The 13,682-nt window shown below is 42.8% G+C and overlaps 3 protein-coding genes across 3 annotated transcripts; all 3 read left to right on the plus strand.

The window, feature by feature from the left end:
* Positions 1–226: 226 nt before the first annotated feature.
* On the plus strand, positions 227–2,131 carry LOC134286063 (uncharacterized). Its single transcript, XM_062847628.1, has one exon. It carries the CDS (start codon positions 227–229, stop codon positions 2,129–2,131), a length of 1,905 nt encoding a protein of 634 aa, XP_062703612.1.
* A 2,539-nt stretch (positions 2,132–4,670) lies between these two features.
* Positions 4,671–5,657, plus strand: LOC134286064 (uncharacterized). The gene has a single exon (XM_062847629.1). It carries the CDS (start codon positions 4,671–4,673, stop codon positions 5,655–5,657), a length of 987 nt encoding a protein of 328 aa, XP_062703613.1.
* Positions 5,658–7,044: 1,387 nt separating this feature from the next.
* LOC134288941 (putative odorant receptor 83c) lies at positions 7,045–8,724 on the plus strand. Its single transcript, XM_062854870.1, has 3 exons — positions 7,045–8,193; positions 8,253–8,498; positions 8,563–8,724. Exons 1-3 carry the CDS (start codon positions 7,312–7,314, stop codon positions 8,608–8,610), a joined length of 1,176 nt encoding a protein of 391 aa, XP_062710854.1. The 5' UTR covers positions 7,045–7,311; the 3' UTR covers positions 8,611–8,724.
* Positions 8,725–13,682: the final 4,958 nt, after the last annotated feature.

The following is a 13,682-nucleotide window of genomic DNA, read 5'->3' on the forward strand; positions in this document are numbered from 1 at the left end:
AGGGGCACTAGTGACAATCGCGTCACGTTGCTCCGATTATCGCACCGAAGTGCCTTGCATCGTATTAGATCGACTAACTTCTGAGCTTCCACTTAAACCAATCGACATCACAGATTGGCCCATTCCGGGATCGATTCAGTTAGCTGATCCGCAATTTCATCACCCCGGGAAAATCAGCATTCTTCTAGGAAACAAGCTTTTCTTCCAGTAACTTGAGCCGGGAACAATGAAGCTTAGCCTGGACGACAAATTTCCTGTACTCCAAAATACAAAACTCGGCTGGGTAGTTTCCGGTGGTTACAAGGAGCTTCAAACTCAACCGATCTCTAACGAACCTTCATGCCTACTAGTCACTTCGAATGAAACCTTGTCAGAGCAGCTGCGATTGTTCTGGGAGCTGGAAGAGTACACCAACACACCTCCTCACTACAGCGATGAGGAGATCCGATGCGAAGAACACTTCGCCAAATATACGAATCGCGACTGCACAGGTAGATTCGTTGTTCGGCTTCCATTCTCGGAGAGCCCTGCAGCTCTCGGCAAATCGCGGGATATTGCTGAGAAGAGAATGCATCATCTCAAGCGAAGGCTAGAAAGGTATCCCAAACTACGAGAACAATATCACACGTTCATACAAGAGTATATTGACCTCGGTCATATGAGCCTCGCCACGAGTAGTGCTCCAGATGAATGCGTGTTCCTTCCACACCATTGCGCTGTTAAAGAAGGTAGCTCTACGACAAAATGTAGAGTCGTTTTTGATGCATCAGCCAAAACAAGCAACGGCAAATCGCTCAACGATATCCTTATGACTGGTCCCGTATTACAAGATTCTCTGGTGAACATCCTATTGCGGTTCCGGTTTCCTTCCGTCGTACTGGCAGGTGACGTTAGGCAAATGTACCGCATGGTGCTCCTCTGCAACGATCATAGGGACATTTGCAGAATATTGTGGCGCTGGTCTAAGGAGGAACCACTGCTAGAATATTGCTTGAATACCGTAACTTACGGTACTAAAAGTGCATCGTATCTAGCGACAAAATGCGTTCAACAACTTCTGCTTTCGCATGAGGAATACTTCCCGAAGACTGTCCAACGAGCCATCAAGGGCACTTATGTTGACGATGTCCTGACCGGCGCTGAAACCATCGATGAAGCGAAACAGCTTCGCCAAGAGCTCTGCCAAATATTTGCTGCCGGAGGTTTCCACCTGCGGAAATGGGCTTCAAATAAGCCTGAAGCCCTCGAAGGAGTACCTGAAGAGGATCGCGAAATGAAGATTCACATCGACTTCAATGAACCAAACACAATCAAGGCCCTCGGAATCCACTGGAAGCCGTGCAGCGACGAGTTCCGGTTCAGCGTTCAACCACCCAAGATCCTTCAGCCCACAAAGCGCATCATTTTATCCGAAATCGCAAGCTTGTTTGACCCGCTTGGCCTCATCGCGCCGATCATCATCAACGCCAAACTACTGATGCAGCGTTTGTGGGAACTGAAGGTGGACTGGGATACTATTCCCCCTGGTGAGTTGATTGACATCTGGCAAAGTTTCGTGCAAAGTCTGGCTCTTCTTAATTCCTTTCAGATCCCAAGACGAGTGATTGGCACAACCAGGACATCGCAAGTTTTTCTGCACGGCTTCAGTGATGCATCCGAGCGGGCCATGGGTGCATGTGTGTACATCCGAACGATCGACGACGCTGGGAATCAAAGCCCGCTCCTATTATGTGCAAAATCGAAGGTCGCGCCGATTGGGAACAAACGCTCAACATTGCCACGATTGGAGCTTTGCGCGGCCGTGATCCTTTCCCGATTAATCAGTAATGTGACAAAGGCCGTGGAACAACCTTTTGACGAGATTCAAGCTTGGGTCGACTCCAAGGTGGTGCTGGCTTGGCTAAACGGTGGTGCATCACGCTGGAAGACCTTCGTTGCCAATCGTGTGGCTGAAATTTCAACGCATCTTCCAGCCATCATTTGGAACCACATCGAGTCGGAAAATAATCCGGCTGACCTTATTTCGCGCGGAGCATCAGCAGAGCAAATTCAACACAATATGTTATGGTGGAATGGTCCCACTGGAACCCAGACACCGATCGTTACAAGTCAACTACCTGCAACGAACTAACTAGCATAAAATTCGTTTTCAAGAGCTGAATAATAAATTTTTAGTACAATGTTTTTCTAATAATCATTCAATAATTAGTATATTAAATGATTTATATGAAATCAATCCTTCGTGTAGAATTTTAGAATCATTCATTCATTGTTGTGGACAACAAATAATCCCTTCAACTAAAAATTATTTCAAAAATTGTGATATTCAGGCTCATTCATTTTCACCAATAATCGATACATCTTTGCAATTGGAATTGAAGCAAATTCCAGATACTGAATATTCTCGATATGCTAGAATATTATTTGAACGTAAATTTGTTGGAATTTATCAAAATCAATTCTTTTATACTGATGGATCTCTTATTTGAAACAATGCAGGTTTTGGTGTGTATAATTTATGTTCAGCACATTTTTTTAAATTGCAATCTCCTTGTTCTATTTTTGTAGCTGAACTAATCGCTTTGTATTTTGCATGCAATTTAATTAAGGAGTTATCTCCTAGCTTGTTTATCATTTGTTCTGACCAGTCCTGCAAAATATCAGTCTCAGTGCCTGTTTTTCAGCCGAAAATGAATGACTGTGGCGGTCGTTTTCAGTTCCTCGATGTGAGAACTGACAGAGTCCGAGAGCTCCATTCGTGAGCGACCCAACAAGATCAATTCCCAATCATCCACACACTACTCATGCTGAAAAGCTATTCGTCTCAAGCGGTAGCTTGTGAGAGTGAGTGCCCTATACGTTAGCACGGGTGAAAACACTCAACTACAGAAAATTGAATGGAAATTTAGCCCTGTCAGCTCTCGCTTTCAGCACGCTGCGTGCGAGTGTGAGTACCTATTTCATTTCGCTCCCGTGTTGCTGATCGGAAAGCAACTTTGACAGGAAAACCAAAACGGAGAAAATGAAAAAAGCAAAATATCGCTATCATAAAGGCCTGTCGAAAAATTGCAACACTGGTTCTGACAGTTTGAGCTCCATTAATTCTATCAGAAACAATAGATTCAATTGTAAATCACATCATATTATTTTAATGTTGAAGGAATTATTATTCAAATTGCAATCTAGGGGTTTTATCATTAAATTTGTGTGGATTCCTTCTCATTGTCAAATTTATGGTAATGAACAAGCTGATTCTTTGGCCAAGTTAGGTGCCAATCGTGGTATTACATTCAATCGTGAAATTTTTCCTTCAGAATACTTTGTTCAATTGAAAAGGAATTCACTCGAAACTTGGCAAATTGATTGGAATTCAAGTGAGAAAGGCCGATGGTGTCATTCTATATATCCGATGGTAAATAATAACCCATGGTTTAAAAATTTGAATGTAGGGAGAAATTTTATTTGTACATTTTCAAGACTTATTTCAAATCATTATATTTGTAATAGTCATTTATATCGTATTAATATTGAAGAATCAAATTTATGTGATTGTGGTGAATCGTACCAAGACATTGATCATATAGTTTTTCATTGCAAGCGCTACAATTTACCTAGACAAAAATTTATGGATAGTATTTTAAATTTAAACTTCTCTTTACCTGATTCTACACGAAATATTCTTGGCAACAAATGTTTGCCTATAATGAAGCTTCTTTATTCATATTTACAAGATATTTCTTATAATATTTGATACTGTTTTGTATTTTTTTTTTGTACTTATATATTTTCAGCATTTCAAAGTTGGTTCCCATACAGAGTACCTCGGATCATGGACCCTCCCTAACAAGTTTTTATCAAGATCACGGCTCGGCTATGGATTATTTCCGGAGGAGCCTTTATTTAGTTTTTTAAAAATGTTTATAATGTATTTTGAAAAGATTAAGAGGTTTTATGCCTTTTTGAGAACGATTTCAACATGTAAATTTGGAAATCACTCAAAGGGGCTTTTCCCCTCTTACAAAATTAAAAGTTAAAAATAAATAAATAAATAAATAAATAAATAACTAACTAGCACTGATAATCAACAGATCTCCAGGGAACAACGTATATTGGCAGTCTCTCTTCTCACTGTCTATGAAAACCGATTTCTCGATGAGATGTTGACCCGATATTATCCCGATTTCACGAAGCTTCTTCGGGTTACCTCTCGCATTCTTCGTTTACGCTCTCCGGAGTTTCGATCCTCTTCTCACTTACTGCCTATCGAACTAGATCGAGCTCAAGCAGTTTACATTCGCCATGTGCAGCAACAACATTTCCACGAAGAGCTCGAGCGTCTAAGACTACAAAGAGATGTTTACTCAAGCAGTAGTCTCTATCAACTAAAGCCGTTTTTGGACGACGCGGGATTGCTCAGGGTGGGCGGAAGGCTACAGCTGTCAAGTCTCAGCTATGATGTTCGACACCCAGTACTTCTGCCTAGAAAATCTATTTTAACTTCGTACATACTGAATCACGATCACATCACTCACCATCATTGCGGGCCTCAAACTTTGTTGGCGGTTTCACGAAGACGTTTTTGGATAATTCGTGGTTCCAGCGCTGAAGGGAAGGTTTATCGTCAATGCGTAGTTTGTGCACGTGCCAAGCCCGTACCGTTGTATCAGCAAATGGGTCAACTTCCATCAGACCGAGTTAGCCCGAATCCGGTCTTTGCCATAACAGGAATCGATTACGCTGGTCCTGTACAAATCGTCGGACGTCGAGTAAGAGGGGCAAAACCTAGCAAAGGCTATATTGCACTATTCGTGTGTTTTACGACCAAGGTGGTACACATGGAAGCTGTATCGGATCTCACCACTAGTTCATTTCTAGCAGCTTTTACGCGGTTCAGTAGCCGCTACGGATTACCAGCCAAGGTGTATTCTGATAACGCAACCACGTTTAGAGCAGCTTCGAAACACTTCCGTGAAATGTATGACCTGCTACACTCAACGGCTCATCTGGACAGTGTGGCTGACTTCCTGACAGATAAAGGTGTTCAATGGAACTTTATTCCAGCTCGATCTCCTCATCATGGAGGTTTGTGGGAGTCAGCAATTAAGGTTGCCAAACAGCATCTTTCCAAGTTAACCACAAACTACATCTTCACCTTCGAGGAATTATCCACGTTAATTTCTCAAATCGCCGCTACAATGAATTCCCGCCCCCTTACACCAATTTCGAACAGTCCTGCAGATGCACAACCATTAACTCCAGCTCATTTCACTATTGGAAGGCCACTCACATCGGTTCCGGAGATCAATCTGTTGGAGCGGCAAATATCATCCCTCTCGCGTTGGACATTCATCCAGCGTCTCTCGCAGGAGTTCAGAGTTAGATGGCAGACGGAGTACGTACGGTCATTGCAACGAATGACTAAATGGCAACGTTCGTCGAACAACATTTCCATCGGTGATTTCGTGTTACTGGTGGACGAGAATTCAAGGCCGAAGCAATGGCCTATCGGGAGGATCATGGAAGTCTTTCCTGGGCAAGATGGGCTAACTCGAGTGGTGTTGGTGAAGACTGGGACAAACACGACTCGTCGAGACATCCGAAAGGTAAGAGTTATCCCATTGGACTCCGATGAGTACCTACCAAGGAGAAGCAACTGAAATTCCTGATCGGATTTTGGTGGGCGGTTATGTTCACGCAAATCTTCGAGCACCTCTAGCTGATATTGCAGAATCCAATCACTTGATATACACTTACTTATGTAAACTTAGATTTCCCACACTCCAATACACAAACGATTTTTCTATATTGAATTCACAAATAAAGTTAGTTGAATTGTATCACTGAGTTAATCGGCACGCGTTTTCGTAAAATCTCCGATCAAACTCCCCCCGGGACCGCGACAATTTCTTCGGGCTCTGGACACATGCACTAGACAACGCGAACCTTTCATGCAGACCGACTGTAGGTTTAGATTTTATTGGGCTCTATACGAAAACGGTTCTGATCACATCGGTGGTCGGCTCATAACTAAACTAGGTAAAGCGAATACAATCGTTTCTAGCTCAGCATCCGAAGATCACAAAATGAGAGATGAGAAATGTCTACACAAGCGGTGCTGGCTGCCTAAGCTATACTTGAAAACAATCTAAATTCAACATATTCGGAAATTTTTCCAGCAGATCCTCGGGAATTCATCCTTGAGCTCATAAGGAATTCCTCAAAGAGTTCTTCGGGAATTCCTCCAGAAGATAATTGGGAATTTCTACAGTAGATTCTCGGAAATTCCTCGGGAATTCCTCCAGCAGTCCCTTGGGATTTCCTCCAGAAGTATCTCGGGAATTCTTCAAGGAATTTTCGGAAATTCTTCCACAAGTTCTTCTTGAATTCTTCCAGGAATGTTACGGGAGCTCTTTCAGAAGTATCTCGGAAATTCCTCCAGGAGTTCTTCGGGAACTCCTCCAGAAGTTCCTTAGGAATTCCTCCAGAAGTTCGTCGGACTTTCCTCCAGGAGTTCTTCGGGAATTCCACCATGAGTTCTTCGGAAATTTCTCCAGGAAGCCACGGGAATTCCTTCTGGAGATCATCGGCAATTCCTCCAGGAGATCCATGGGAATTCCTCTCGAAGATCCTAAGAAATCCCTTCATCAGTTTTTCAGGAATTCCTACTAGATTTTCCAGGCAATTTCTATAGAAGTCCCCGAGAGTAAATCTTGAAGCTACCATGAAATTCCTTCAGGAGTTTCATGGAAATTTCTCCAAGAGGCACCGAAAATTTCTCCAGGAATTTCCCGGGAAATTACCTCCAGAATTTACATAAAATTTACTTCAGAAGTTAACCAAGAACTCCTCCAGCAATAATGCATGGTTCTCTCCAGGTGTTCCCTAGTATTTTTCATGGTTTTTCTCGAAAATTCCTTAAGAAGTTCCTCGTATTTATTTCCATGAATTCTTAAAAGCAATCCGAAAAGTCATCCAGGTGTTCCATGAGTATTCCTCCCAGAATGCAGATTTGTTACCACGTAGATAAGGAATCCATGACTGGTTGTTGTGCAGATTCGGTTACTATCCTACTATTACTTTCGGTTACTGTTCCAGTTCAGTTCCATGAATATGTACTTTCGAGAGCCATCCGATAATGGCAAAGAAACAATTAAAGCATTCTACAGTAATAACCAATTACCTACGTTCGTTTGATCTGCAACCACCATTTACGAACGCGTGAATAATGGTTGCATCAGTTATTCTCTTTGTACATAATCATTTACTCTTTTGTGCAAACCAATCGCACAAGTACCCCAGACTCGAACCAGAATGGACGACCGCCTCATAATGACTCTCAAAGAAAATCCGCAGGAAAATTTCGAGCGCATCCTTTACTGGCAGCATTTGGTGCTCAAGCTGATCGGCGTGGATGGTTTTGGAGCGGACTTTCGACGTTCGGCTATCACCTATTTCTTCGTTTTTCTCGCAGGCTTGTTTTTTGTGATATCTGTGATTGATTTGGTGCTCTTTCGGCAGGATATTTTCAACTTTACATTCGTTATGGTGACCATTTTCTACGCGTTGGTTGGTTTTGGACGATTGAGTATACTAGTGAGACGTGCCGCTGCCGCGGCTCCGTTAGTCCAACACATGAAAACCGTATATCGAGATGCTTCACGAGATCCAAAGGAGACTTTGATTCTTCAAACGTACACGAACTATCTGGAAAAGAGTGTTATATTCTACTCCGTAATATTCATGGGGGGCGTTGTCTTGACGGGTTTCCTTCCACTGGCAGTTTACTTGTGGACTGGAAATAAGATATTACCATTTGGTGTCGTGATACCTTTCGTAGACCCCGAGACACCCGATGGCTATCAGATGAACTACATGTACCAGGTTAGCTTCATGCTTTGGACACCACCCGGATTGATAGCTTCGCAGAGTTTCTACTTTGCTTTGTCGTTCAACATATGCATTCAGTTTGACGTCCTGGTGGTAAAACTGCAGGGCGTTGATAACCTCATCGCCAACAATGTGAACGGCAGTTTGGATGGCGAAATTCGCACGAATCTAATCACGGTGATAAAGTATCAACAACGTTTGGTACAGTTCATATCCGATCTTGAAGATCTGTATGCATTTCAAACCTTCTTGGAAGTGGCTTGCAATGCTCTGCAAATTGTGATGACGTTGTTTGTACTACACATTGTAAGATTTTTGTTTCAAACATATAGGAAATATTGTTCATCACATTTTCAATTCAACAGGAATTTTGGTTTCCCGGATGGTTGGTAATAACGGTCAGCACGTTTCAGCTTTTCCTACCCTGCATGTTGGGAACAATGATCGAGATCAAGTGTGACCTCTTTATCGAGCAGGTGTATGACATTTCGTGGCATGCGATGTCAAATGTTGAGCAGAAAATGCTGAATTTTATGCTGACCAAATCACAACGGACGCAGAAACTCTCTTGTGTCGGGATGGTACCGCTTAATATGAATCTTTTTCTGGCGGTACGTGCAATAAGTCAGGGTTTTCTCGAGAACGAAATTGATCTCTGTTCTTTTTTACTTTTAGGTGTACAAGAAAATCTATTCGATTTTCATGATGCTACAAAACTTATAAGCATACTGTTATGCATCTGTTATTATATCTGTGTTATTGATGTTCGTAGGCAAATTACTTAACTGGTCAATGTAATCAAAGAAAAATATAAAATGTGCAGGAGTGTCTATTATGCCCCGATGGGTGTCCATTTCGACCACAGCCTTGCATGATCGCTTCGCAGATCAAAGATTCGTCGGTGATCTTCCCCGAAAACTGGATCTGGTGGCTTGGAAGGTTAACATGGTATTCATGCGTAAAAAGTTCACAGGCCGCAATCTCATTAGCCTGTTTTCGGTCACCTACCGTGACCCGAAGCTTAGCTGTACCGAAACTGTCAATGGAAGCAACGAAAGAATAACGCTTAGTCAGATCTTTGCTGATGTCAAACGTTTGTCTTTGAGTCGGAAGAAAACAACGTATGGCCGCCCAAAGTCGAGAGGGCAGGCCTTGAGGCGGGGAGACGTCGAAGGAGTATTATTGGCATGCATTACAGAAACGCCAAATTAAGGGGTGCTAAAGGGTTTCACATTGTTAACATTTTGCTGGTTCGGTGCACCTGGCGTCAACAGCAAGGCCTCATTGATGGGATACGACGTAACCCCGCCATCATCATCATCATCATCACCCATTCCGGTAGGTAACCACCGCTACAGGGCACACACACTCAAAAACAACAACGATCACGAAGATCAAAATTAAATCTAACTTTCGGTCATACTATGATGCAGGCTGGGAGTACCAGTGAGCATGTTAGGATGTTAGGCCAGCATGAAAAAAAGCAATATGATCCGGCAACAAAACTGTACAAAAAGAAGTCATTCAACCTGACACGCATGATGCGTGCCTGGATGAAAGTTTGTAGCTCTTCGGTTATTCTGTTAGACAACATGGTTCTCCAACATAAAAACATAGGTAGTGGACGACAAGCTCTCGATAACCTCCCCGAAAACCGGTGGAAACGGGACCCAGCCGTGGTCTGACGAGATAAATTTCATTTTATTAGAAGGTAGTGGTAATAAAAAGTTGTATGATTTATGGAAACGTACCTCTGACACGGAATCGCTCGACTGGATTACATACATGTGTAACATCGAAAAGGGGGGAACCGGAACGGATGCTTCATCACTAGGTACTGACTGCAGCAGCCGTCAGCTCAGCTGCCCCCAGTTTGTTCGGACGTGTACGTGTCGGTAATGTATCACATTGATGGGATGTTAGAAGCTTTTCTATAATTTACGGACACCGGAGGAGGAAGAACACACGTGCGTCAGGAAATCGGAGAAAAACGTGTGTCGCAGCTCTGATAGTGGATGTGGATTTTATGACGACAAATGTTCAACCATGATGACACCGAGGATGAGTTTTACGACCTCTGGTAATGGCGGCGGGGGAGCCAGCGCGAAGTATGATTTGTTTAATGATTGTTGCTCTGCTAGTTTTTCGATGGTGCTGATTCAAATACTTGTTTCGACACGGTTTGAACATGTGGCTACGTAGCCCTGAAATGAGGCAGCCACTCTGCCAGCTGCCATCGCAGTTGGCAATTTATCAGCGAAAAAGTCAAATCTGACATTGATTAAACCGACAACGGAAGCCCCGATCCGGTCGGGTCGGTGGCCATCGGAAGCCATACACAACTGCTTATCCGATGGCATCGGCGAGTCCGAAAGCCAACCACACACACTGCTGCTGCAAAATCTGGCTTCCGCCGCCCATGGGTCCTCGGGAAATGCTGACTCTTTGTTCTGTGAGCTGTGGGTCAGGATAGTGGATTGAGTGACAAAATGTTCTTATTCACTGGGTCTGACTAGGAAATCTTTCATTTATTACGTAAGGGATTGTCCTTTGTTTTGTCTAACTATAACTGTCGGGCTGAATAGTTACTCTAACCTTGAATTTATTGCATTATATATGCTTATCCACAGACAAACAGACGTAACACCTTGTACGATTTTCATGGAAATCCATCGCGCAGTTCACACTACCATCACCTGGTGGAAAAGTTGCACGAATCACTGTGTTGTGCTATATCGTCAACAGATGGCGCTAGTGTGAAACGTCAAACGCATGGAAGAACGATGCGCGCGCCTTTGTTTGTGAAAGTCACAACTATGAAAATTTAAAATTATCGTTAAAAGCGTGGTCGATGGAAATTTCGCAAGTGTTACGTTTGTTTGTCTGTGGCTTATTGTTGAATCTACTGATTATATCTTGCATTATATAAACCTTGCTACTTTTCTTATACACCTACATCGATATACCATGATTGCGCATTGTTATTTTTCCAATTAATAAAGTGATTAAATAAGTAAAATTATTGTGAGCACCTAGGTGAGCACTTTTCCTTGGCCGTCACAATACTACTTTTGCACGTATTTTAAAGTTTAAGGTTCCCATCCGATCGAACTGACTTTTTTCACATTTGATATAGCTCCAAAATGAAACCCAAAAAATGGTAACTGTCCCCAAAAACCTCTTTTTGGCCCACAGTTGCACGTTGGATTATCATCACCGAACGAACCCAGTGGCCATGCAGCAGCAGCCCAACCAGCTGCTGCAATGCAATCCAGTATGTAACCCAGGACTCGAAATGATAAATAAGCCCCGTCTCGCACCAGGACAAGGATGCATTGCTCATTCCGCTCGACGGGCAGTACGGCAACCAACAACAACGGCAGCAGGCACCAGGCAGGATCCGGATCTCGTCACTATCATATGGCTCCACTACCAGGGCAGGGAACGTGTTGGCTAAACACTTCCCGAAGAAGCTAACAACACGGGGCGAGCTTCGGGTAATGGAGTCGTCGCTCACAGAAAATGAGTGATATCCCTTAGGATTATTTGCTTTCCCACATTTCACACCACTCATACGAACGGGTTCATATAAACATTCAGATGTTGGTGCCAACCGGCTCAAATAGCAGCTTGGAAAATATTGTTTGTATTTCATGCTGCAGAGAGCTAGCAAAGCCACTTCTCACTCCATATGCTGCAGCTAACAGCGCTATACCTAGAGAGGTGGCTGAGTAAACACAGTAGTGTGCCATTTTTGTCGGGACGTGATTTCATGCAACACGGCAGCTCCATCCAAGGAATGAGCAATTCCCATCGGGGACTCTGTGGCGCAGCACAGCCAGCGGTGCGGTGCGGTGGGAGGTATGTTAGCTTTACGAATGTGCTTACGAGTGCGGAACCCGGATGAGATGGTTGCCCAGCTTGATTGGACTGACTGGTCAGGCCAGCGAAATGGATCTGGCTCCTGGGAGGTCAATTGCAAGGAACATCCCACTCCGATGGGACCCGAGAACGATGGGGACCGGGGAAAATTTTATGACTTGATTAAAGCCATTGCCGCTGGGTGGTTTGCTTTCTCTCTCTCTGTCTCTCGTATGGGGTGTGAGAAGAACAAAAAGACACATGCACACGGTTGGGAATAATTATGTTTCGAATGGAAACAAAATTTTATTATGTGGGATACTCCTTATGCTTGGTGGTTTTTATTATTTTCCCATGGATTTGCATTCCAAGTGTAAGTTTCCACTTTTGCGGTTGAATATCGTGTAGCTATCATGATAAACGGTAAACGCTGACACATCGATTCAGAGCTCTTGTAAGGTCCCTCAGCTCTTTGCCATAGAACTCCGATCCATGCCTCCTAGTTGCAACTGGTCAGGAAGATTGGGTAATCAAACCCAATGGGAACTTTGGTCGTATGTATACAGACAGGGCCGTTGGTTTGCTTCGGAAATTTGCCCTTCTGGACAAAAGTGATGGTCGGTTTTAGGCCCCGCAAGCCGGCTGTGAAAAACAAGCGCAAGAATAATCAACACGAACCGAGACCAACGGCAATAACCCCAGCGAACAAAATTGACTTTCGTTTGGAACCTCGGTACGTGGAACTGCAGATCCCTCAATTTCATCGGGAGCACTCGTATGCCCGACCCAAATTGCGCCACGGAAAATAGTGCGTAACTTCTGATTGCATGCATAAAAATGGTTGTTTTTTATTCAACAACAGTATATTATGTGTAGATGATGCCATACAAATTTCATCAGAATCGGATGAGTATTGACGGAGATATCTCCGATGCGAGAATGTTAGATTTTGGAAATCTTGTACAATCATTCTGAAAATGGTTCAGGCTATAATTTTACTGTTAGTGTGTCAAAACGTCTGAAAGTTTGACACAATAAATATAAAGTAGTAAAATTTTCATCGCAATCGGTTGAGTACTTATTTTTATAAAATTCAAAACTCAAAGCGCTTTAGAGTGAATTTTAGGGGCTTCTTAACAATTTCAAGGTCCGTTTGCAACAGTTTTTAACTATAAAACTGTCAATACTGCTGCGATTTTCTATAAAACAGTGTTAACCTATTATAGTAACAAGTTTTCAATCAAAATTTCAGCCATTTTGGCTTGAAACTTTGAATGTCACAGTACAATAAAACAATTTGCATATTGCGAATTTTGGCTACAACTTTTCATCCGTTTGACCAAATCGAATGGAATGTTAATACAATATTTCTATATACATACGACACCTACAGAAATTTTTTTTATTGTAATCGGTTCAGTATTTCTGACTCAAGCGTTACATATATGTACAATATTTGTTATGTTTATTCTTTGTTTGTACAAGATTCCCAAAATCTAAATTTCTCGCGTCGGAGATTTCTCCGTCAATACTAAACCGATTCTGATGAAACTTGTATGGCATCACCTACACATAATAAACTGTTGCTGGTTGAAAAATCAGCCATGCAATCAAAAGTTATAAAATTTTTCCCGTACCGTAGCTGCCAAAGACACGCCGTAAAGATCATCATTGGAGTCCTAAACGCTCATACTATACCGACAGCCGCCTCGATATAATCTGGAGCGACTGAACTGCGCCGTGTGCAGCATAGTTGTCCTATGTCAATCGGGATTTCCATAGAACATGGAACAACTATGCTGCACACGGCAGTGAAGCAACCGGATGTCGCTATTGCCACTGCATACGCGTTAAATTTAGAGATAGCGTGGAAGGACGAGAAAGTTTGACAATCAATGTATTAGGCAAACGATTTAATACTTCTGCGGATAGTA

Source organism: Aedes albopictus, chromosome 2 (genome assembly GCF_035046485.1).
Source record: "Aedes albopictus strain Foshan chromosome 2, AalbF5, whole genome shotgun sequence".
In the NCBI taxonomy this organism is placed as follows: domain Eukaryota; kingdom Metazoa; phylum Arthropoda; class Insecta; order Diptera; family Culicidae; genus Aedes; species Aedes albopictus.

Coding starts and splice junctions, on each gene's coding strand:
- LOC134288941 (XM_062854870.1), top strand. CDS start 7,312: ATGGACGACCGCCTCATAATGACTCTCAAAGAAAATCCGCAGGAAAAT. Junction 8,194..8,252: donor CGTTGTTTGTACTACACATT/GTAAGATTTTTG, acceptor TCAATTCAACAG/GAATTTTGGTTTCCCGGATG. Junction 8,499..8,562: donor ATATGAATCTTTTTCTGGCG/GTACGTGCAATA, acceptor TTTTACTTTTAG/GTGTACAAGAAAATCTATTC.
- LOC134286063 (XM_062847628.1), top strand. CDS start 227: ATGAAGCTTAGCCTGGACGACAAATTTCCTGTACTCCAAAATACAAAA.
- LOC134286064 (XM_062847629.1), top strand. CDS start 4,671: ATGGGTCAACTTCCATCAGACCGAGTTAGCCCGAATCCGGTCTTTGCC.